The sequence below is a fragment of the Anomalospiza imberbis genome, chromosome 3 (genome assembly GCF_031753505.1).
Source record: "Anomalospiza imberbis isolate Cuckoo-Finch-1a 21T00152 chromosome 3, ASM3175350v1, whole genome shotgun sequence".
Classification (NCBI taxonomy): Eukaryota; Metazoa; Chordata; class Aves; order Passeriformes; family Viduidae; genus Anomalospiza; species Anomalospiza imberbis.
Genome location: NC_089683.1, coordinates 15,897,192 through 15,921,952, shown reverse-complemented (window position 1 = coordinate 15,921,952; position 24,761 = coordinate 15,897,192). Strand labels below are relative to the sequence as shown.

The window sequence follows — 24,761 nt, the reverse complement described above, 5'->3', positions numbered from 1 at the left end:
TGTTAATTTCATTTTGAAAATACTGACGGGTATTTTGATGCAGGGAAACTTTACTTGATCCAGTCTGAAAATCTATACTGGTTATCTATAGAAGTATAGTCTTGTGTATATAGGGATGCAGTATTATCCTGTAGCAGTGTACTACAGAAGAAATTCGAATATGTTAATAGTTCTGAAGTGCAATTCACCTTTAATCTTTTGTTGTTGTTGTTAGGGTGCATTGTTAGGGCATTGTTAGGGCACACCTGTTAGTTACTTTATCTTGAAGAGGGCAGAATGTAGGTTTTAGGTTATGTATTAAAAGCAACAAAAATGCATTTTAGAAGCCATTTTTTCATTCTAGAAACAAATAACTTTCTATTAACTAACAAATAAAATGAGTACAACTATTGTGGTATCAATGCGTGCTTATTTTATTGTGTTTAAGCAACCCAGTCCCAATCGGAGAGAGGACAGGCCTGTTAGCTTCTACCAGCTTGGATCAAACCAACTTCAGCCTAATGTAGCATCCTTGGCAAGAGATGCAGCAAACATTGCTAAGGACAAGCAAAGAGGATTTATGCCAAGTATATTACAGAATGAAACATATGGAGCAATACTCAGTGGCAGTCCACCTCCCATTCAGCCTGCAGTACCTGTTACAAGTAGTGCACCTCCTCTACCTCCAAGGAATATTGGCAAAGGTACTAGAAAATATAATTGTATATTAGAAGAATAGGATCATAACTTTATTTTGTAAAAAAATTAATTTTGGGGTTTTCTCTTACAGTTATTTAACACAGGTAAGTATTGGAACAGTTATTGATGGCTTCATTTTATATCCTTGAAATTAATATACATAACATGTTCTGAGTTTGATTTTTGGTATACCTCTAAGACAGTACACAGTAGTGTTTGGGAAAACAATACCCAGATAACCTCACCAGAGTTAAACCATTTATTAAAAGGATGGCTGCAGTCAATGTAGCTCATCAAATTTTTTTTTTGTTATATTCAATCTTTTCATACTTCTGTTTCTTGAAGACGTCATTGTCAGAGTTCTCTCTACAGATAAAATTTCAATAGCATTTGTGTGCTGTGAAACTTTGTTTAAGACCTTAGAGAATGGAGAGTGTATGCAGAACGTGAGATTTTAACCTTTCAAATTCTTCTCTTAATAAATACATGCTTCAAGATTGTTGAAATAAAAGTGTAAGTGTCATGATGTGTGGAACTGGATGATTTTAGTGACCTGATAGCTGACTGAAAATACAGCTGCCAGTTACTGGTTGTCCCTAGATCATTAGAACAGTGTAAAAGTTTGTGTCTCATCCTGATTCAGAGGGTTGTGTGCTTGCAAAATCTACCATTAAAGCTGGTGCTGTGAACTTCATTCTTATCTTCATATGTAATCTGTTTGCATCACAGTAAAGAAACATAGAGAAATCTGTATAGGTCCTCTTAGTACAGGTCATATTCAAAGTATTTCATTGTTTTAATACCTTTATTATCCACCATCTTTCATGGAGGCTAAATTTATGTATTCAATTCAATTGAAGAAAAGTTACTATTAAACATGTGGTTTTCTATGGTGCTGTATTCAGACTCCGTAAGAGGAGATATGATCAGGAAATGTTCTGGGCACACATGGGTGACTTCTGCCTTTGGGAGCACTGTGCAGAGGTCAGAATGCAGGACTCCACGCACCAGTGATTGTGCCTGAGATGGCAAACTGATCTTCTTTGTAATATGAAAAGTCAGTTATGGAATGGCTGCATAAAAGGGGCAGAAAAACTGAACAGAAAAGTGTGGGTTTGGGTTACTTGGAAAGGGTAGCATAGGTCTGGGGGAAGTTTAGTCACACATAAAACTTAACCAAGGCAGGATTATTTTAACATTTCACATGAATTCCAAGCTTAATATCTAGACATTTTTTTATTTGATGGAAAGGAATGTTTTCCCCACCAAACAGAAAAATTTACACAAGGAGCTTGCCTGGTTTGTTTAACTGTTAGATTCTAGCTCTGAATTAGTAAAAAATTGAATGGTTAAAAAGACTGCTTTATCCTTTGATATTATTTTAATCATGGCCAATCATACCCACAGTTTGCCCTGGTTAAATGACACATTTCAAGAAGTGTCATTTTAATTTCATTCCCAACCCCAAACTTCTTGGCATCACTGTAATAGAACTCATGCCATGAAGACATGCTGCCTGCCTTAGATGATTAGCTCATATCCTTTACTCTAGCAATGTATTAGCCTATTAATTTATATACTTAGTTAAAAGCTGTAATAGTATCATTGAGCATAGCTTCTTGTCGATTGCTGATGTTGTTAATGTTATGCTTATGGTGTATTATTACTCCTTTATCCTCATAGCTTTAGGCTGTTTTCCAAATCTTCTGAGCCTTTTATGCTTTTCTGTGCAACCTAATATTTGTTCATACCTTACTCTGTTTCATCTTTTCTTAATATGATACTCATGTGCTGGGGAGGGAGAAATGGCATAATATGTGCAAAATACTGGCTTTATAAAGAAAACCCGTAGAGTGATTTTATGAAAAGAGGAGGCAGCTCTTCAGAATGAAGTAATTTAAGAGGCTCTGAAGAAGTACTTTGTGACTGTTTCACAACTAGTTGTTATAGCTTTTTGCTTGAGTGAAATTCAGGTTTACACTTTTATGTTGTTTCTAAGTCAAAACTGATGTTTCACTTTGAGTTAGCAATGTGTACTCATGCTCATGGAAGAGTGAAGTCCTTTTCTTGCAGTACCTGAGAAAATTTAGAGTTATCAGTCAGGGATTAAAGAAGGTAGCAAGACATGCCTTCTGCCTTCTTACTGAGAAATCTGCTTTTTCAAATATCGATGTATTTTAAAGTAATGACTGAATACAAATTTTGTTTAGGTAAAGTGTTAGAAGTTCCTGGGTGAAGTTTTGCTGTGTAATTTTTAACACCAGTCTGACTTCTGCTCTGGCATTCCATCAGGATGCAATGATTATAGTTGATGAATATAGTGTTGCTAAATACAGTGGTCTAGCCACACCATTTCTGAAAGCACAGGTGTGAATATTAACACTTTGTGCTTAGGGTAAGTAATAATAATAATGCAGTATTTTCCTCTCTTTTTAGTTCAGCCTTCAGTTCTTGGCAGTGGTATTCAGACAATTTCTTCATCTAATGCAATGTGGAAGACAAATTCTTTAGGAGTGGAAAGTATAAGCAGGCAGAGGTCTTCATCAGATCCACCAGCTATTCATCCCCCTGTGCCGCCATTGCGTGTAACATCTACAAGTATGTTTCCACTTTCCTCTGTTTTCCCTTCTGCTGTATCTAATCACAGTTGGCTTATTTTTCCATCTCCACAATTCATACTTCCTCTTTTGGTGACTGTAGCTTCGGCCTATTGTTCCCATCCAGTAACAAACTCTCTTCTCTGATGCTCCAGTGAGGATTGCATGGTGTAGTGCAGGGTCAGCAGGAAACACCATCCATTACTACAGCTAAAGGGCTCATCATTTTATATATGTATATATCTATATAGTTTTAGTGCTGCATTTCTCACGTGGTGTAAAGGTGAATATTACATGTAAGCCTGGGGCTGTGTCTCCACATTGTGCTTGATTCTTGCAGACCACTGGAATGCAAAAGGATGTTTTAATTCATGGCTAGCTGCTGTTGTGGTGGTTTTAAGAATTCAATAGCAATTTTAATTAATTGCTAAACCTAGTCTGCTGTTAGTTGTGAATCACAACAAGATTTTAAGAAAAGATGTTCCTCTAAATAAAATTTGCCAGATATTACTCACTTGGTTACTTTTCCATAAAACACTGAAGGTATTGACTGAACAAATAATATTAGCACTTTTAAAAATGTATTCTAATCTACTGTTTTCAAGAATGTGAGTGACTTTGGTAAAAATTTTCTTTGCTTGCACTTTAACGCTTGAATACATTTAAATGCTTGTGAGGTCTCCAACTTCAACCAGGTGAAACAAAAGGTAAACCACTTTCCAAAGAGGTCGTTCTTCCATTACATGTAGTAAAGCATTTTTCTTACATGAGGATAAGTCCTGTAACAAGGGAACCTGTAATGAGAACCCAAGAAATGAAATGGTAAATAGAAATTTAATTCCGTGTTTCTGTCTTAACTTTCCTATATAGATGTACTTTCTCCAACACCACCACCTCCAGTGGCAAAGACAGCCAGCATTATAGAAGCTCTGAACCAGCAATCAAAACAGCAGCCAGCTCCTCCACAAAACAAGCCAACCCCACCACCACTGCCCCCACAGCCTCCTAGCAGAATCTCTCAGAGAAAGCCTGTTCCTGGGTAACTGATGTCATTTTAGTCTTTAATATACTTCATCATTTTTAGTAAGTTAATATATAGAGCATGCATGCTTTTGCCACTGATGTGTTCTAGAGTGTGGGAATGAACAGAAGGCAGATGCTAAGGATGTAGATGACAAGGATTACTACAGTAAAAACAAGACAGCCTAGTGATTTAAGGTTATATGACTTGCAGAATATCTCCAGAATGCCTAGCTATGACGGAGATTTAAAAAAACATTAAAAATATTCAATTCCTTATTCTCATCTAGTAACAAATAGGACATAATGGGATCTAATGTCTGATTGTGCCATTTATTGTTCACATGCTTTGCGTAAGTTCTGTTCCATTGAATCTTTTCATTTGTGGCAGAAGTAGAGAGACCTGGAAAAGAAAAAATAACTTTTAAATTTGCAGAAAAATAAGTTAGGAAGGACAAATGCACTGGAAAACAGAATCATATCCAAAGCATCCTTGAGAAACTGAAGGAGTAGTCAAGGGAAAAGAAGGGTGTCATTCAGTAAGCAGCCCTTAGTAATTAAGAACAATCCACTACAGGAATGAAGCATGGAGAACAGCAGAATATGGTAAGCAAAAATCCTTAGAAGAAGGATCTGTAATGGCATAGTAAGTAAGGCAGAGGACCTGGTGCTGTTGTGGAAGAATTAAAGAGTATAGTTTTACCATAACCTGCAAACGATAGGAATTAATTCTCTCAACTGTCTCAACATCAGTGGTGCCTCAGCAGGACTGCTGTGTTCAGTTTGGGGCATTGCAGTACAATGAAATACTGAGGTGGGAACCAGGGGAGATCAATAAGGTAATAAAAAGTCTAGAAAATAGGGCCTTTGAGCAAATTTTGGAAGAAACAAGTTTTCATTTGCAAGTTGGGACTGAAAGATGAAAGCAACCTTGATCCTTAAGCTCCTTTTTAGCCCTTTTTTCCCATGTACCATGCTACCTAAAAGGTAGACACAAACTGTTGAAGCTTTCTATAATGTACAGACTAATATGGATGCATAATTTTAAGAAAAAAAAAATAACAGTGAAAGGAACTTCAAATCTCAGGAAAAGACATTCATTGTAATAACCAAACCTGTATTATTTTTCTGCCTTAATTTTTTAAAATTAGGTGCAACTTTCAATTCACTTAATCAAAAATACAGAAGAAAATTAGTACTTTAAAAAGCAAAATAGCTATCACCAGATTTAACTGAAGACATGCCAAGACTTTTATTATTTGGAAAGTACTCTATATTGTTGCTTTTTGAGATCTTGTTTGTTTCTGAAATGGACCAATTTCTCACTTTCTGCACAGGACTGAGAAGTCATCTGGCTTAACTAACAAAGGGCAGACCAGAGGAATTGGGTCTCTACAACAACCTGGTAATTGTGGTTTGGAGATTTATTTTATTATAGTTAAACTGTCATAACAATTAAAGGGAGAGTGTGGGTTTGTTGAGGGTTTCTTTAATCTGTTAATTTACCTTACACATTTAAATATAATCAGTGCCAACATTCTTCTTGTTTCCCTTTGTGATTGTGTAGGCCCTGATGCGTCAAGTTCTCTAGCATGAACAGAGCTATGGGCCAAATAAAGTCAATAATGGGACCATGTAATAAACATAATCACAGAATGGTTGATGTTGGGAGGGGCCTCTGCAGGTTATTAACCCCTTTCCTCAAGAAGGAACAAGAGTGGATCACACAGGACTGTGCTCAGAGGATGGAGACTCCACAATTTCTCTGGGCAACCTGTGCCAGTGCTGTGTCACCCTCGCGGTGACAGAGTGTTTCCTGAGGTTTGGACAGAGGCTCGTGTGTTTCAGTTTGTGTCCACTGCCTCTGGTCCTGCTTTTCAGCCAAGTGGCCACCAGCATATATTGGTGCATGGTCTATTCATTCCCAGGTGCAGGACTTTGCACTTCATTGCTCCAGATTCTCCCCTGATGTGTGGAACAGGTTTCCTGAAGACCTGTCTTGCTAGTAAAGGCTGAGGCCAAGAAGGCATTCAGTAGCTCAGCCTTTTCCATGTACTTTGTAACCAGAATCTCATCTTGTTCAACAATAGGTCCACATATTCTCTAATTTTCCTTTTGTTATCTGTGGATTTATAGAAGCCCTTCTTGTTGTCTTGGACGTTCCTTGCCAGATTCAATTCCAGCTAGGCTTTAGCTTTTCTAACCTCACCTTAAAACCCACTCAAACAAAGGATGCATTTTGAAAATTTTTGTTTGCACTGTTGTTTGCATATGTCATAAACAAGGTGTCAGATACACATTTAGAATAGAAAAATGTGTTCCTGGCTTGAAAATCCAGAGCTTATATACTGTCACTTTTAATTATATTGCAAATTGATATCGCTCTTTTCATGTTAATAAACAGAGTACATTATTCAGAGTTCATTATTCATTTTATGTTTTTTATTGTTCAAAGTAACTGCTACTTTGGGACATGAAAATAATGTAATCTCCATAAAATGACTACAGTGAAGTTTGTGCAGATTCTGTGGTGGTTGTAGTGGAATTTCTCCTACCTTGTTTGCCCTTCTACTGTATATTTTCATTTGTTATTACTGTGATTCTTTTTCATCTCCTCTTGACATATCCCAGAGGAATTTGCTAATTGCTATCTGCTACCTGTCAGGAGTCACCTATGAAGGATACAGCACCCTGATGATGATGGTCTTTACTAGGAAACAGAGGTTCTAACAGCATGCAGTCTGTAGTGAAGGAAAGGGGGAACGGGATATTTGGTTCTCCCTTCATCTATTTTATCTCTCTTAGCGTATCTGCACTGTTTAATGTCTTAAGTAGTTGTCTTTGGGAAAAGTGGCCTTTTTGGTAAGGAAAAGGATAGAATTCTATTCCATTATTTAGAAAGAACCAGTAAAAATTAAATACTCATGGGATATAAAATGATTTATGTATTTTTAAATTTTTATATTTTAATATATTTTTATATATTTTTATTTTTTGGTTTCAGTTGATACCATCACTCTTAATTTTTTTGAAAGCATACCTAATATTTACTTGGTTTATTTACCTTAGCAGGAGAGTCATCTTCTGTATGTGACATTCCAGGAACACAGACTGGTTCTACAGCAAATACTTTGGCACAAATGCAGCCACCAGCACCAATGCCAAGAAAATCACAAATAGTAAGTACAAAATGAGGTGTTGGATTTTATTCATGTTCTGCATTCTGTGAAACACACTGTAGACATGATAGTGTGTCCTGCCATGGTAAAAGTGTGAGAGCCATGAAACATACAAGGCACATAATCATAAATACATATCCTGTGTTTAAGTATCTGTGTGACTTGTACTAAATAGTTATGTAAACATTTTTTCCTTGAATTTCCTATAGGATACTTTGTAATTTTAAGTTTAAAACAGCAAACCAAACCAGTTGGATTCTTTGTTCATGTCCAGATGTGACCAACACAATCCACAAAATTAGGGTTTGACTTATTGGAGATAGATAAGCTTTATGAGTTAGTGACTTGTAGGTGAGCTTGGTGAGTCACTTGGAACATGTAGCTTCATTCTCAGTCTTAAGTGAAGTAAGTTATAAGGGAACTCTTGTGCTTTTATAATGGACACAGATAATTCTGACAGTAGTTCATGTAGGTAGGTGAAATGACTTCAAACAAGACTAGCAGGAATCAAGCTCAAAACAAAAGGAACTCTTTCTTTGTGCTGTCAGTTCTCAGCATTCACCTGGTGACAGGAGAGAAATCTCTTGGTAAGCATATCCTCAGCAGAAGGTGGTTATTCTGTATTTTTCTTCGTCACCCTCCCTCAGCCTTACAGTGAATATTAGACAAGAGATACTGGATTTAGATGGACTCTTGGTCCAATTGTGTGGCCTTTTTATACTTTTTACTTATATTTTTAATCTAGGACCATGAATGGTAACACATATTAGTGTCAGTTCCTATAATCTTATACTGGTGTAGGTAAAGGGATGTATTTACAGATGTCAGAGGAGTTGTACATTATGTGTAGTTAACTTGGTCTTTGGGCCTTGCTTCAATTTTATGTTGCTTTCTTGTGTGATGGATGTAAAAGATCCATATGTCAGTATATCTCTGCGGGAAGTAAATCACAATGTGTAGAGCCCGTTCATTTCCAAGATGCTGTGTGTGACTAGGTCTGGGCTGTTTCACACACTCTGTGTGGGAGTGTGGTTCAGTAGTAAATAATGAACAGAGAGGTAGGAGATGTGCTGTGCCAGGCTCTGCAATGGTCTTGTTAATGGCTTGTAATGAAAAGATCTGCTTCTTTCAGTCCCCTGTGTCTCTCCCTTCAAGCATTTTTCCTTAACCATGTCCACTGAAATAGCCGCTCTCCAGGACAGAGTTCAGTGTGTTTGTGTGCATAGCCGTGCCATTGGTCTTGACTACACAGAGCCCCTGTTACCTGTTTCTCATCTGATAATGATGAGAAACCTCAGCGACGTTATCTTACAGTAGTTGAGAGTATAAAATTTTCTGGTTTCTTGCCTCCCCCACTCTTGTTCAACCAAGTTACTGTCCTTCTTGCATTAAAATAACCTTCATTTTTTAGGCCTCATAAAATTAAATGGTCTAAGTAGTGTCAATTCCTGATGTTGTCATATTAACTTTGTGAAGCTACTGGACTCTGATCTTAATTTCCATTGTGTGTTCTGGGATTCAAGTGTAAGCACTGGTTACATCCTTCCAGCACATCAGCACATCTGAAATGGCTCCTAACCTGACTTTCTGTATAAATTGAAAATTGAAGTTGTAGTTTCCCTATGTTGTTCTGTTGTTCTTTTTTTTAGGACAAATTGATTTAGTTATGAAGGAATGGGCTGTGCTGGCTAGTTTTAGGGTCAGTGTCTTCAATGTTTAATATTAATTGCACATAATATGAAGAACATATCTGACTCTCTGGCTGTCTCTAGGTCTTCATTAAGGTGAATTCTGTGACTGAGCAAATCAGCTGGGTGATTTTCTTCTGTAATAGGACAGAGAAGTAAGGGAAAACCTGGCTCAAGAGTGTGTGCTAGTTAAGATGCTTTAGCTAAATCAATCTACCTAAAGCATCTTAGCTGAGATTTAGTCAAGGGCCCCTCAGCTAAAGAGCTTTAGCTAGATCAGTCTAGCTAAAGTCCTTTGGCTAAATTGCTCCATTTAGCCTTGTACTTATGGCTTTTTTGCTATGTCTTTACCCTGCCAGGGAATCCAGAGGCCAGCCCAAGTTTGGAAAATGAATGCAGAAATGCTCCTTTAAAGAAAATACAGGTCTAGTTGTACATGCACATTTAGCCAGTGGCTTATCTCCTACACAGTGCATTTACCCAATAGCCTGTTTATCAGGGGGAAATTCCTGATTCACCTTTTGATTTCTTCTTTTTCCTCAATGTGATATTTATATTTTTGAAACCATTTTGTAGATACATGGGAAATTTCCCTAGAAGATTTTATTCCTCTGGGAATGAGATCTATTTTAATTTCCTTGCCTTCTAAAGAACAAGAAATACCTGTAATTACTGCACTTTGAAGTTAGTAATTATATCACTGCTGCACTGATGTGAAGCTTTTCCCTTTTGACCTAAAAGGTGGTTGTGGTTCAGACTGTCATTTGTCTGAGAGGGAGCATCTGGAAAAATTGCTGTGCTGCAGTGCCGGGCTGGCAGCTCACAGGGGTGAGAGAGCCTCAGGATGTGCCTGCCCTGGGCAGGGCAGAGCTTTATTTATATTAGAATTTATATAGAATTTATACTAGAATGCAAATGAATGCTTCTAGAGGAACATAACAATCTGCTGCCTCCATCCTTCCCCATCCACATTCCCTCTCTTCTCTGCATGGTGCTCAGCTCTAGCAAAATGGCACAGTTAAACCGTTGGGTAGTTCTGTTCTCAGCAGAGCATTTTGCTGGTGGAGAAAATGAGAGTTGTAAATGGGGACTTTTGTTCCTTTTCAAGCTGTCTGCTCCATGGCTGACCTAACTAGAGACTGGGACCAGGCACTGGAGGAACTCCAGTATGGTGGTGAGGCCATCTTATGCCATGTGGAACTTCTGTCCCAAACAGCCACTGCATTAACAGACCTAAATGGCGCTTACAGCTCTGCTCTGACACTCTAGGGTAGAAGGGGGAGATTTTTGTTCCCTATGGCTGGGAAAAAGGTGGACTCATGGTGGAAAGCTTTACACTCTACCTCCAGCTCTTGAGCCTTTCGTTGGGTTGTTTTGCATGGAAATGCTGTGTAGGCAGCATTATTTTTGTTCTGCAGCACAGAATGAGGAGGCTGAAAAGAAATGCAGCAGCAGACTGGGTTGCAGTTGAAAAGGTGTCAGATGAGGAAAACCAGAGTGAAACAATTTTGATATCACTTTGCACAGAACGTAGCTAGGACTGAGTCCCACTGCCATACTGGAATATTGCAAACTCCTAACTGAACTTCACCTTTGAAAGAGCTGCCAAAAGACTCCTGTGGCTGGCAGTCCTCAGAGCAGTCCTCTGCTTGGAGGCAGAGGATGTTTTGGTGGGTTCTTACACTACTGTAAAGGGTTTAGAAAATTAAGGAGCATATTGGCAGGTGGCTCAGGCCTCCCTCTGGTAATGCTGCTGCTGTTACATTTGCACAGAATTTGATCACTGCATCTTCTGAACAAATTATGCTCACTGCAGTGACGTAGAGCTCTGAAGATGGAGAGTGAGCCCTCTGTAGGTTTGGGTGAGCCAAAATGGAGAATTTCTAAGGGAAACATTGCCTATATTATTGGCACAGTGGTTCCAAAAAGCTTTGGGTGGTGCCAGATTCAGCCTGAAGCATGAGCACCCAGCATAAAATATATAGCTGAGCTCTAACCTATGAAAAACTGCAGTTGGAAGCAGTTCTGAAACTTTCTTTAAAAAACTCCAAATGTTCTCTGTGTCTTCTTTGCTGTATTATTTGCCTTCAGGGTTGTTGGTTTTTTTTTTTCATTTCAGTCAAAAACTAAACCCAAGAGAGTAAAAGCAATATACAACTGTGTAGCAGATAATCCAGATGAGCTGACTTTTGCAGAGGGAGATATTATTGTAGTTGATGGTGAAGAAGATCAGGAGTGGTGGGTGAGTATTTTGCATTTTCTGTCAACACACTTTGAAAGAAAGAAGTTAAATCTTAGAGGTTGACACTCACTTCAGAAAATCCTCTGCTGGGTTTCCAAATAGCAAGAAAAGTTTCATCTCATGGAAACCATAGATGAAATTTCAAAAGTCAAACTTCAGACAAGCTTTTAGCTTTTCTCACTCAGGGAAGAAGAAGAAGAAGAAAAAAAAGAAATCTGATTAGTAGGGTTCACAATACACAGGGGACATGGTCTGCATGATCCAGAAAATTTTTGGCAGAGTGTCAGCAGTTTAAGAATCTGCTATTACAAGTGCTATGTAGTTGGTGTCTGTCCTGGTTTGGGACAAATTTGGAATGGAACTTCCAAAGGGATGTTCCCTAAAGGGCAGAATTCAGTGGCCCTTCCCCCCACCTGTTTGGGAGATAAACCTCCTTCAAGAAAAGTGGAAAAAGCTGTTTATTTAACAAAGTACTCACAGACATGAAAAAATGAATAGTATTAAACAATGGAACATCTTGATGTTCTGAAGAGAGGGTCCTTTTTGTGGGGTGTAGCTCGGCTCGCTCAGTCTCTTACAGTCCCTCCTGCATTGTAAATGCCGTGTCCCGGGCCCTGGTGGGCCACAGGCGTGAGCTCCTGGTGTATTTCTGGGTTTTTGGTCCAAAGCAGGGGTGAACAGTTCCAGGAAGAAGAAAAGCTACAGTCCAGGGAACTTGTCTGCCTCAGCTGGCTAAAAACTAACTGAAAACAAAGGAGAGCTCTGTCCCGCTCACTGTCTGTGCTGCAGACAACAGGCACCGAGAGAGAGAGCTGAAGCTATCATCTCTCTGTTTTGAATACAGCTCCTTAGGCATTCTGCCGGTTCTCCTTCTGCCTCCCTTAGCTCTCAGATCTAGTTTTAAAGGTGCAGAACTTATTTCTGGGCTAAACAGACGGATGGGGATACAAATACAATACAGCATCTTAAAGTCACCCCAGGACTGCATCAGAGGAGAGCTTTGTATTGTCTTCAGTCTTCAGATGACTAGGACTGAGTCTATTTAAGCTGGAAAGCCATCTCAGGTTTTTACATTCCAGAGTCTTATTGGCTAAAGCAAAATCTTGGAAAATTATTGTGCATGAAAACATTTGCCTTAATCTGTTAGCTAGTGAAGAACAGAGCTTCATATTGTATCTAAATTGACAATAATGCTGTATTAACAGAAATAGGTTAAACCTGAAACTGTTGAAGCTTCATCCATCCTTTTGCCTCACAGTGATGGTTAAAGAAGCAACTCAGCAGAGGCCAAATGTGGGCTGCCAGGCATTACAGATTGCACTGGAATTATGCAGCAGTGGTACTGCAGTAAGATGTTGTATATTCAAAGAACTGGATAAAAGTTTTGCATTATACAAAAATCCAACCTACAGCTGATAAACATGCACCCTGTAGGACTGAATTTTCCTCCTGGCAGAAGAAAAAGCAGCACTACCACAGAAAAGATTTGGTGGGGGGCTTGTACTACAGGTCATTGGTATTCATTTTGGTGATACTGAAATGTAATTTTGAGATTTAACTTGAAAAATATCTGGACTCTTTCAGATTGGTCATATTGATGGAGATCCCAGTCGGAAAGGAGCTTTCCCTGTATCATTTGTGCACTTTATTGTTGACTAGATTCCTACTGATAAGTGGAGACATTTCTCTTTCCAGCAGTCACAGAAATAAGTTTTGTTCTATTTCATTTCACCTACCTTTCCGCAGCCACCTTGCCAGAGCACTGCCCAAGTCCTAGGTACTGTAGCTTACTTTTTTATTGCCATTGTTCTGGTTTTGGGACTTTTAAACTTTTTTCTACGTGAAAACTTCTCATAAGCAGTTTACACTTTTAAAAACAAACAACTCTTCCTGTATTTTTCAAGGTGAACTGGAAAGCTTTAACAATCAAAATCCACGTGTCTGAATATCACATTATGAATGTTCTTGTCAATCAATTCACTGTAATTTTATTCTCCCTTTTGTAACATGACAGTACAACAGTTCAGTGTTGCTTCCCCAGTTGAAGAAATTGTGCATGCGTCTACCAGGGCAGTGAACTTATCCAGTTCTTGATACCATTTGAAGTGTTGGAACCAAAACATGTAAGCTGCTGTGTAGTTCTGAAACGGACTCATTCAGTAGCTTGCCATACTGGCTATCATCAAGGATGCCAACAGTTGCAGAAGAAATTGTTTTAATTATGTGTCTTTGGCCAGGTGAAAGTGAAAAAGTACTTCCGTTTACCACAGGAGAAACTTCTTTCTTTCAGAATGGATGTAGATATTTGCTTAAAGTTATCTGAAGTCTGTGTTAGTTGTTGAACTTTCTAGTTCTAATTTTGTGAGCTTGAGACTGTTTTATTTTTCTATGCTGCATGTGTGTAGAACCTGTTTTTTGAATGTTCTTTATGTATGTTACATCCATTTTGGTCATTTAATGTGACTACTGCTGGTTAACTAACTATGGCAATATTAATGAGTTACTACATTAACTCAAGGATTTGAAAACTGCACTTCCTGAAATGTACTTAACTATGATGATGGATTGCAGAACATTTCTTACACTTGTCTCATTATAGCATTAAGACTTTGTTTTTAAATTCTTGAATTTTCTTTAAATCATCCAGCAATGTGTTCACAGAGAGAACATATTTGGTGGAACATGTAGGTAATTATCCTTGGTCAATAAGATACCTGACACCTCACAAGTTCACTACGTTATGTTCTGGTTTATGAAATTTGTGTGCCACTACCTTGCAAACAATGATAGTTTGCCAACTCACTCTGTATTTATATAAATACCCACATATATGGTAGCTACACTGTTGTTAAACTTGTTTTGCTGATTCATGAACAAAAGCTAGGCCATGGATAGTTCCCAGTTGGTTGATGGAATTTAAAACACCAATACAGATCTGACATCATTTTGATGTTTGTATATTGTGAAATTGTACCAGGTTTTGCTTATGCTACAGGAAACAACTGAGGCATAGGATACAGAAAATCAATGTCTGGTCACATTGGCTTTGATCACGTTATGTGAACATTGTATCTCTAGATTTATCAAGAGAGCTTTGAATTTCTGGCAAATGGTGCTTAAATTGGCCATTTCATATTGGAAGGAATGGATAACAGGCCACCACCACTACATCTGTGCTCATTTGGAGAAAAACCACATTGTGAAAATGCTGGAAGAGCAACACTGATCTCACCCTGTATCACCCTTCCTGAATGGTACCGTTGGTTGATGCCTCTCGGGCGTGTGGGTACAGCCACGTAGATGTGTAACTTTCACTTCCTAGATGCTGTTGCTGCAGTATAAATGGGGAACAAACTGGAATGTTTAAGATATTTTTATTGCAAGCTGAAGCAAATTAGTCTGTATTTTCAAAGTTCCCAGTAAAATGATAGAGTAATAGTTTAGCACTACAGTTTTATTCACTTACTGATACGTTCAGTTTGCAACACTATTTTGTATGTTTCTATCCCTGATAGAGTCTAGAGAGTAAATGGGCATATTATTTTGCACAGATCTCCTAATGTACAGTATTTTTAACACAGAATCTTATAGTGTATGTAACAATTCGTAACATTAAAAAATGATACAAATTTCCCTTGAGTTCTGCTAGAAGAGGAATAGAGTAAAACATCACAACTTTGTTCACTGGTCACTTAAAAACCAGGAAACTTGTAGACTACAACTTAATAGCACTAACAGTGCAGAGAGGTAAAATCCCAAGGACCAATAAAGAGCAGCTAAGCAAAATTTTTCCCTTGATTTTCTGAGTTTTTCTGAAAGTTTTCTCCTCTGGCAGAGAAAAATGAAATTCTAGAGCCTGTAGATATCTATTTATAATATAAAATTAAGAATTTTAAGTCCAAAATTTTGGCATATTTCATACAACTTTTCAAATCTGATTCAAAAAACCTGTTAATAGACAGACTATTAGGTTGCTGTGTTAACTGTTTAAAAAGGAGCAAGTGACACTTAAAATGCAGCTTAGAATGCTATGAGATGTATAATATTCAATTCAGTTGTTTTTATTTTGTTTAGTTGCAGAGCAACTGTATATATTGTATAACCTAAAATCAACTCTTATTTTCAATGTCCTGGATGCAGTGATTTATAATTAGAGCATGATTAAAAATTTTACTCTTGTTAACCAGTCAAATGTCTGGAAAAATAAAACTACTTTTAAAATCACTTTTTCTGCTACTCTCCTGTTCCCTTGTATTGCTTACACAATATTGTTCTTTTTAATGTATAAAAATGACAAATACAAACAAGTATCACTTGAGGAAAAAATGTATTTCTTATGAACTTTAGTTGAACAGAAAAACTGTAGATGGCACACCTGAGATTAAATTAGAGGGGTAAAGCACAAAATAACTCCCTCTTACCACCGTGCTTTTGTTTTCTTCTGATATCTGGCTTAAGCAGAATCAAAGTCTGTATTAACAAATTGTTTTGCAGACGAGGTAGAAGCAAGTGTCAGTTTTATTTTACATTTCTGCAATATTGACATTAACATAGAAAACATGATTTAGGAAAAAGAGAAATTGTGTTAAGTATAAAATTCTGTAATGTCCCGGACACTGAAGATGGACTCTTCAAGTCATGTTTGGGGAATGCCAGAGTACCATGTGCAAGGTTGTGTGGCTCTTCTTCGCACAGTAAGTCTTCCCTAGGACTGTGTGTGGCTCCAAGCTGTCCGTGGTGCCACGAGGAGCCCCGGTGCCTCCCACATGAACACTGCTGCCGAAGGAAATCAGGACTTCTCTGACATTAAAACTGAATCAAAGGCTGTAGACAACACTTTGCAAATGGCTTGTGCTTGTTCCTAAAACACCCAAACACACACATTAACACTTTCTGAAGAACATCTAAACTTCTCAAAACTCATTTAAAGCAGAATGTGTCTTTCATTTTGCTTTGTGAGACCAGATTTCATCTGTCTGGCCTGCAATGATATGTAGAAGCTGTCTTACACGAGTTCTTTTGAACCAACTCAGAGTTGCTGGCTGTCAGCATAGCACAGCACCAGCATTCAGAACCTCATTTTTTGTGTTCCCCCAGCGCTGCCAGCCAACGGTCTGTGTCATCAGAGCATCCTGACAATGAATTCTCCTCATAAGAAGGGATCACTTTCCTCATTACAAATATGGCTGCATGCTCTATTACCAGAATTGTTACTCCATCCCTTCCTGCTCCATATATTAAGAGGTTTTTGTCTTTGGAAATACAAGTGGAGATTGTCCATAGGTGCTGCCATAGTACCCTTTAGACTGGACAGAGCTTTCCCAGGTGAGTACAGTCACTGGCAATTTTAGGGAATGTAGGTGTTTTCCTCAAAGCTGATCCAATGTAGACTGCAGGGCTGTTTTCCCCTCATCAGCCAGCACACATTTATACCTTTTTTTTTAATTAAGCAGTCCTCCTTCTGCCAAAAAGCCTTCACAAGGGCCTTGGGTTGTAGAATCTCCCTTTACCTAATTTAAATACTGAAAGCATAAACTCTTACCAAACTATTGCACTGATATACCCAGAGGCTGCATTCTTCAGAGGCTGCATCTGTTGTCTTCAAAGCCAGTAAACTTTTTCCTGCTCCCAGACCATCGTCATAGCACACCATCCTTACAATCAAATAGAGAGCATGCCTATGTAACACATCCTGAAAGCACACAGCAAATAAAAGTTACTCTGGAACAGTGCAACAGATATTTCAATTTTCCACGTTTTTATTCTTACTTACAAAAGAATACTTTAGATTTATTTAAAGGAGAAAAGCTTTCCTTGTTTTTTTTTTTTTTTTTTTTTTTTTTTTTTTTTTTTTTTACTTGAGAGTTTAGTCATGATTTTAAAAAGTGGTGGTTAAGCACAAGTTTAGCTTTAAATTTTGCTTCTACTTTAGAAGTGCATTCCTATGTGGACTGTGAAGACAAGCTGAGAGAGTTGTTCAGCTGGGAGAAGAGAAAGCTCTTGGGGAGACTTTGGGGCACCTTCCAGTACCTGAAGAGGGTCTGCAAGAGAGCAGGAAAGGGACTTTTTACAGGGCCATGTAGTGACAAAAGGGATTCGAATGGCTTTAAGCTGAAAGAATAGGTTTATAGTAGGTTATTGAATTTAAGGTAAGAAATTCTTGACTGTGGGATTGGTGAGGCACTGGAACAAGTTGCTCAGAGAAGCTGTGGATGCCCAATCCCTGGAAGTGTTTGAGCTCAAGTTAGAGGGGGCTTTGAGCAACCAGCTCTAGTGGGAGGTGTCCCTGCCCATGGCAGGGGGGTGGAACTAGGGGATCTTTCAGATCCCTTCCAACTCAGCCCCACCCATGATTCTGTGGTGACATTCCTGGCCATAATCTGAAAGTGCACATTCGCTTTCCACCAACCCTCACTGAGCCTCTGTGACAGGTGGGACACTCTGTCCTTCTGGCAGAGAGGTAACTTTAAACAACTTCTTACATTCCCAGTATTTTTCCAGATAATACCGTCTCAGTCTTGGGAAGGATACACACAGGAAACTGTTCCCAGAAGAGAGTATAGACAAGGTCAGTTGCTTTGGGGGGCAGTAGCCATGTGGCTGTGGCCAGGCTGTTTGAGACCTAAACCACAAGATGTGTCCTGACTCTTCTACAGATCTCATCTGGCAGAATTCTACTCTCCATCAGAGCTGCAGGATTTCCACCATAGTCCCAACACTTCTGATTTTGGCCATTCCAGAGAGGACTGGTAGAAGACACCCAGTACAAGGTCTCTGCAGCTGAACCCTACACAAAGCCTTTCTTCTCCAGCCATCCTGCCCGCTGATCATACTCATCTGGCCTATTCCAGTCACACCATTTCCAGGGTCTTAGAAATTCTAGACAGCGCTGTTTCTGTGTTCATGGCATCAAACACCTGTCTCCGTCAGCTGAAGGGTCTAAAGAAATGCCCACTTTGATACAGAAGCTGTAAAAATGGGCAGTGAGCCTGCTGCCTGCCTTGGAACCCTGGAGGGAGAGACCTCCACCACAGCCCTAAGGTCACCTTGCTGAAAAACATCTTCATCCTGAAGCTCACTCAGCTCATTGCTCACATTGCTCTCACCATCAGCAATATCACACCACACTCAGGGCAGCTGGAGCCCGCCTTACTGCATCCACCCTCCCATCTCTGTAAGAAAGATGCCAAGACTGTTCACCAAATTACTAGTAACTCTCAAGGGTTGCTTACTTGGCATTTACTACAATGCTAATATGTATGTGGATTATCACTAAAAGAGGGATGATAGAATTCTTTTGAGTACAATCTCCTTGTAAATGAATTTCTTCCCATCCTTTCAGTATCTTGGGACTCTGTGAAAATAATTTGGTGAACTAACACACTGAAGGACAAATTAAATGCCTACAGTGACACAGATGCAAAAAGCCAGAATTTGGGCAACAATGCAATGCAATAAATTGCCAGTGCAAGCTAGCTTAACCACAAAAGGCTTTATCTGCTTGTGCGTGCTTGCAACTTGAAGACAGAAAAGTGATGGATGAAAGTCTTAAATTAGCTATTTGATCTTTATCAAAGCACAAAGAAATTTAAATAATAGTGTAACCTATGTTTTTAATGAGAATTAAGAATTTAGGAGAGCAAAAACAGAATTCAAAAGAATTCAAAGTCTGAATAACAAGTACTACCCTTCCTCCCAGGCATTAGTAACAAGTGTTTTATTTTCTGAAGGGACCAAAGGAAACTTTTTGGCTCTCTTCAGAGCATTCAACTATTAAGCAATGCTATTCTCCATGCTCATACTTGAGGCTTTCATGAACAGGCATCGCTGGGTTGTTGATGGGTCAAGGCTTCATAAGGCCAAGTATTTATGGTATCTGGGGCTCTGAGGGCAACCAGAAGAAAACCACATGGCTGCAACACAAAGCTACCCAAAGGCAACTGGAGGGCCCTGGGGAAGAGACCGGATTTTTATTTTTAGCAAAGAAGCTGCTTGAGTAGGAAAATAAACTAAAATAAACTACATGTAGGAAATGATGCAAACAAAAAGTAGGCTTGATCAATAAAGTGGAATCGTGAGGCTTTAATGCTGGAGTGAACTCTAACTCTTGGATTAGGAGTGCAAGGATGGAACTTAAAAGAGCTGGGCAACTCAGGTATTCTTAAAAAACCCCATCCTTTGTTTTTCCCTCTTCACAGAAACACGAAGAGGAACTGCCTTACTAACTTGGGCTGAGGAACCTATGGTTTTGACCACCACAGTAACACTACTTTTCCCCATTATATAATGGCGCCCAAAGAGTATTACCAAAGACTTGCTTGCCTTTTGTCTGCTGCTCTATCTCAAAAGGAACAGCTTTTTGTCATAAACCCAGGAAAACACAGCCTGTGGAGATATGACATGAAGCAGTGCTGCTGGGAGAGCTTGTTTGTTTCACTTTTGCTCAAAGCCAGAAATGACATTTTGGTCACATAGATCATCTACCAGAAAAATAAATGAAAGTACTTTTCAACTCTCATCAGAAAGACAAGTTGGGTGCAGCACTTACATACTGATCAGATGTGGAAACTTTAATGCCATACTTAGAAACTCCCATAATAAACTCCTCTTCACCTGGAACAAAAGGTAACTTTCCATCTTGCTTTGGAGGGAAACAAACAAAAGCCTTTAGTGCAGACAGAAGAACATGAACAGTGAAGATATATAACAGAAAACATATTTATGTGTACTTGGGTCCACTGGGTCAGCTCCACCACAAACCCTGCTCAGATCCTGCTCTGTGGGATCTGCCCAGCACTCGCCCAGTCGCTTAATGTTATGTGAAATACATTCAGGGGAGACTGGACATTAGGAGGCATTTCTTTACTGACAGGGTGACCAGACACTTGAACAGGCTTCCTAGAAAGGTGGCTGATGCCCCAAATCTGTCAAGTGTTTAAGAGGCACTTAGACAATGCCCTTTACAACACATTTAACTGTTTGTCAGCCCTGAAGTGGTCAGGCAGTTTGGACTGATGGTCACCGTGGGTCCCTTCCAGAAGAAACACTCTATTCCATTCTGCTCTATTCTACTCTAAATATCACATGGTTCCAGAAAGGAATTTATCATTTCAGGGGAGAGTTTGGCCCTGTGGTCAAATCAGGTTGGCTGAAAAATCATGCATGGCTTATCATGCTACACTGACCCAAGGTGATCCATGTTCCACTGGCAGCACTTTCACTGTTTGGCTGCAAAAATAGTTTTAGCACATATTCAGAAATGGCAAGTTGCTGCACAGACATTCTGTGCTTTTAAAAATATGTAATCAGCTACCTAATGAGAACAACCAGTTATGGCTTTCAGTACAAAAGTAAGTACAAACAAGAAAGTTTGACAAAGATGACCCAAATACTATTCACGTTCTTTGGTCACAGGTTCATGAGTGATGAAACTTGCAGAAACTTGACATCTTCCTCTATGGGAAAACTTCTACAACACTGAAGAATCTGGGGAGATATTCTTTCCTGGACACTAATCCTAATCGTGCTGAAGACAATGTAACAGCTTTCAGCTGGGACTTGTTCAATAAGGACTCATGAAAAGGGCCTTGGCTCTGAGCCTGCTTCTGCAGAATGGTTCTCTGGGTGCATCTTCTCCAGTCACCTAAAATTATAGAACTGTGATGGCTTTTGAGATTAATAGGTTAATAGTTAAGTATGCCACTTGCTTCAAGTAAGTCTAAAATTTACAGATGTCAAACCACAGGATAAATAAAACCACACCTAAGTTTAAGATGTTTTGACTTTATTGGTATTGCCTTTTGTAACCCACTTACCTGTGCAACATCTATGTAATTTATCAAGTCCAGTGGCCCTTCAAGACTTTTGCTCTCATTGTATTTCAATTTTTCAATGGCACCAACATATTTAACTCTGAATTCTGCACACGTATCAGAATTACTATTGCTTTGTCCTGCAACAAAGTAAAACAAAGCCATTCTGAAGACTTCCAGAACTGTAATACTATTCTAATCGCTGTTGACAGGGCTAACATAATAAATTCCCTAATTTTGCAGACTTTCATCAAACACTTATCACAGTATAGTAACTCCTCTTTAATGAACTGTACTGGGTTGATTTAGAACAGACCCTTGGTAAAGGCAACAGTTTCATATGCATCCATGATACAGCACTGTTTATGCCAATTCATATCTGGAGTTAACAACCTTGAATCAGAAAACATAAAAAAGCTGGTTCTACTTTTTGAGGTCTATTTGTTTCAAATTAACTGTTTGGTCCAACAGTGATACACTGGTGACTAAAAACAAGTAAAATCAAATCTTATTTCCATTATTTTGGTGCAAATGTAAACTCAGAAAAGCAGAAAACAGCCATCCGAAAAGCTGTACACAATTTGTGCTGGTAATAGACTGGTAGCACAACTAAGTTCTTCTTCCTCAGACCCTTTACTTGAAAACAGTGAGTTAATCCTAGATGAATCATTAATAATACTTAGAGGCCTAGGGCTGTGCCTGCATTAGTCACCAGGCTACCTAACAGATTCACTCAGTATTACTGAAAATACCTCTCTTAAGCTTTTCCATTTTCTGCTGTTTTATACAAAGACAGAAAGTTAATCCTGCTCCATCCATATCTGCTCAAGCTCTGACTACATACCTGAACTTTTTGTGGAGTCTGTATCTAGGCTGGCCACAGTACTAGACCTGGAAAGTCCCCCAAGACTGGAATCTACAGACTAAGAAAAAAAAGCATCATCATCAGAAAGTTACTGAGAATGTGTTAACAATTCACTTCTACATGTCCTGCCTCAGCTCTTAAAAAAAAAACCAAAAAAAAAAAACCCTACAGTTTATGTTCTAATTACTTCAGCAGCACTAGAAAATGGGAGGAAAAAAACAGTACCACCTGTTTCTTTCTTGAAGTTATCTTTCTGCTTCAGTGCAGATTGGACTGGTAAAAGTTCATCAGGAACCCTTGAGAAGTCCACAGATATTTTGAAAGAAGGAGGAAATGACAGAAGAAGAGAAAATGAACCTTAAGGTTACGTCCAGAGAAAAAGGAAAAATAAACCTTAGGGTTATGTTCAAATTTTTCTGGTACTGCAATTTTACATGAAGAAATTGACAACTACATGCATGTCACCAATACTTAAAATAACACAGCAGTGCAGGGGAAAAGAAACAGCACCTTGGGAAATCCAGAATATTCAAGTGGTCATTCTAAAACCAAATCTGACAAAACAAACACATTATTCAAAAGTAAGAATGCTTTTAGAGATACTGAGAAACCAAAAAGTACTGAAGAAAAAACTCGTTCTTGGTACCTCACACCAGACACTGTTTTAAAGACAAAATTTAAGAACAAATGTACTAATTTTTCCTTCAAACCTTTCTATGTGCTGCGAGAAAATCTTGTGTTTGTGTAATCCACCGTGGAAGTGACTGAGTCTTCATCTCAGAATACACGGGCTTTATGACTGATAGGTACTTTCAACTCCCATAACATAGTCTGAGGAATGCAAGTAGAAAGTTCTCTTTGTGGAACATGGCATTTTACGGAAATCACATCCTACCATCAGTGCAAGTGAACCACTGAACTGTTAACTTGTAACAAACCCAAGTGCTTCACCAAGAGAACAGACACCACATCAAACAGCTTACCTTGCTTTTAGTGCTGATTTCACTGCTTTGTGAGCTGCTGCTGCTGTGTCGCTTTTTTCCTTTTCTAAACATTTTTTCATAATTGGATCAAAGAAGATCTTCTAAGTAGAAGAAATAAAAATTAAAGCCTGTCATATCATCAAGCCTGTCATATCATCATATCACAAGGCAAATACCAGTGACTGTGTCCAAAGGGGACCAAAAGTGGAAACTTGCACGGGACTCTGTGAATGGAGGTAGGAATTTTACTCTGGGGCTCTTCCATGTCTGACTGGGGAAAGCTCCTTAGGCTCTCTGTTAAAACTTCCCTATCCTTCTGAATTGTCAAAAAAGGCTACTACCTAGTTTACACAGTGTTGCAAAGGTCAGTTTCTAATGCAGAGATAGATTTAGAAACAAGGCAAAATTTTAAATTTACTCCCTCCTAAATGTATTAGGCGATTTTTATTTGTGAGTACAATCTAAGTGCCCTACAAAGTGCATACAACACATTCCCTGCTCCAATGACTGTGTTTCCAGTAAAACAAAACAAAAAGCAAAATCTATCCCCCCACACCGCCCGACTAAACACTCCTCCCTCCATAACCAAACAAAAAAAACCACAAAAAAACCCTGAATCCCAGTCCCAACCTACTTCTGAAGAACTACTGACTGGAGTACTCATAGGAGCAGCCACTGCCATTTAACATATTCCCGAAAATTAAGCAATATGCGTGGTACATTTACTGCATTAGAACTGAGTTCCTGGGAGTTCTGAGAGGATTTCAGAACCCTATTTCCCGTGCCTGCCTTACTAATACCTTGCTTCACTTCAGCTTTGGCTGGCCAGTGTCAAGGAACAGGATGCTGGCTCCCTATTTCTCTGAAACCCTATTTCTCAGCTTCAGAGATGAATTATTTCCATTACAAAACTTCAGAAACTTTGAGCAGGTGGAAGAAAGAGGACAATGGATGATGACAACCTACGGAAGACGGCTTACACCGCAGAAAATAATGAAAGAAGCACGAGGCAGAGCTTAGCTGTGCGACGCCGCGATGGGTCACAGTCCCTGGGCCGCCGCTGTTCCGTCACTAAGCGAACACTGGGTCCCAGGAGGACTAAAAGCCGCTCTCGGCAACCAGCGGTGCGCAGGGCAGTGCGGTGTCCAGCACACCCCCGAGCCCCGGGCGCCCCAGCTTCCAGCACGGATGTGCCAGCGCGTCCCGCACAGCGCGTCCCGCACAGCGCGTCCCGCACAGCGCGTCCCGCACAGCGCGTCCCGCACAGCGCCCGCGCCGCTGCAGGAGCGCGCCTGCCGGCCCGCGCCGGCCTCCGGGGAGGCTCCGCGCCCGCTGCTCCACGGGCGAGCCGGCCGCATTGCACGGGCCCTCAGCGGCTCCCGGGCTTGCCTGCGGGTGCAGGGGGCGGCCCGGGAAGCCGGGCAGGGCAGCACCGCATCCCGCCTTTGCTTCTCTCCCCGTTCCTCCCTCCGTCCCCGGCCGATAACACGGCAAGTGACAGAGCCATGTGGCCGCTGCTCACCGGGCGCGCCGGGCCCCGCTGGCTCTCACTCCCGACGTCGTTCCCGATGCCGCTCCCGTTCCCGTTGTCGTTCCCGATGCCGTTCCCGTTGTCGTTCCCGATGCCGCTCCCGTTGTCGTTCCCGATGCCGTTCCCGTTGTCGCTCCCGCTGCCGCCGCCGAAGCCGTTCCGGGTC

General features: G+C 39.8%; 2 protein-coding genes across 9 annotated transcripts in view; one reads left to right on the top strand and one right to left on the bottom strand.

Moving 5' to 3' along the window:
• The window catches only part of ASAP2 (ArfGAP with SH3 domain, ankyrin repeat and PH domain 2), an 82,475-nt gene extending 66,847 nt beyond the window's left edge, over window positions 1–15,628 (top strand). For 3 of the 5 annotated variants that reach the window (XM_068183486.1, XM_068183488.1, XM_068183490.1), the window contains 7 exons: window positions 428–683; window positions 3,115–3,276; window positions 4,146–4,314; window positions 5,633–5,700; window positions 7,365–7,474; window positions 11,282–11,404; window positions 12,989–15,628. In XM_068183486.1, coding sequence (XP_068039587.1) covers window positions 428–683; window positions 3,115–3,276; window positions 4,146–4,314; window positions 5,633–5,700; window positions 7,365–7,474; window positions 11,282–11,404; window positions 12,989–13,063 — 963 coding nt within the window. In that variant the 3' untranslated portion in view covers window positions 13,064–15,628. The remainder of the gene's footprint in view (window positions 1–427; window positions 684–3,114; window positions 3,277–4,145; window positions 4,315–5,632; window positions 5,701–7,364; window positions 7,475–11,281; window positions 11,405–12,988) is intronic. The other 2 variants (XM_068183487.1, XM_068183489.1) reach the window with 2 other exon arrangements.
• A 276-nt stretch (window positions 15,629–15,904) lies between these two features.
• On the bottom strand, window positions 15,905–24,700 carry ITGB1BP1 (integrin subunit beta 1 binding protein 1). Of its 4 annotated transcripts, none has more exons than XM_068183491.1 (7): window positions 24,587–24,700; window positions 23,065–23,165; window positions 22,061–22,139; window positions 21,220–21,356; window positions 19,953–20,045; window positions 16,947–17,096; window positions 15,905–16,265 (listed from the first exon to the last, which is right to left on the bottom strand). In XM_068183491.1, the coding sequence occupies exons 2-7, from the start codon at window positions 23,134–23,136 to the stop codon at window positions 16,194–16,196; spliced, it is 603 nt and encodes a 200-aa protein (XP_068039592.1). In that variant the 5' UTR covers window positions 23,137–23,165; window positions 24,587–24,700; the 3' UTR covers window positions 15,905–16,193. The 4 variants fall into 4 exon arrangements, with proteins under 4 accessions (XP_068039592.1, XP_068039593.1, XP_068039595.1 ...); XM_068183492.1 differs by having other exon boundaries at window positions 23,065–23,162; window positions 24,587–24,693; XM_068183493.1 differs by lacking the exons at window positions 15,905–16,265; window positions 16,947–17,096 and adding an exon at window positions 19,178–19,354 and having other exon boundaries at window positions 19,953–20,017.
• Between the last annotated feature and the right edge of the window lie 61 nt (window positions 24,701–24,761).

Coding starts and splice junctions, on each gene's coding strand:
- ITGB1BP1 (XM_068183491.1), bottom strand. CDS start 23,136: ATGTTTAGAAAAGGAAAAAAGCGACACAGCAGCAGCAGCTCACAAAGC. Junction 22,140..23,064: donor AAATCAGCACTAAAAGCAAG/GTAAGCTGTTTG, acceptor TTTTTTTCTTAG/TCTGTAGATTCCAGTCTTGG. Junction 20,046..21,219: donor ATTACATAGATGTTGCACAG/GTAAGTGGGTTA, acceptor TTCCCTCCAAAG/CAAGATGGAAAGTTACCTTT.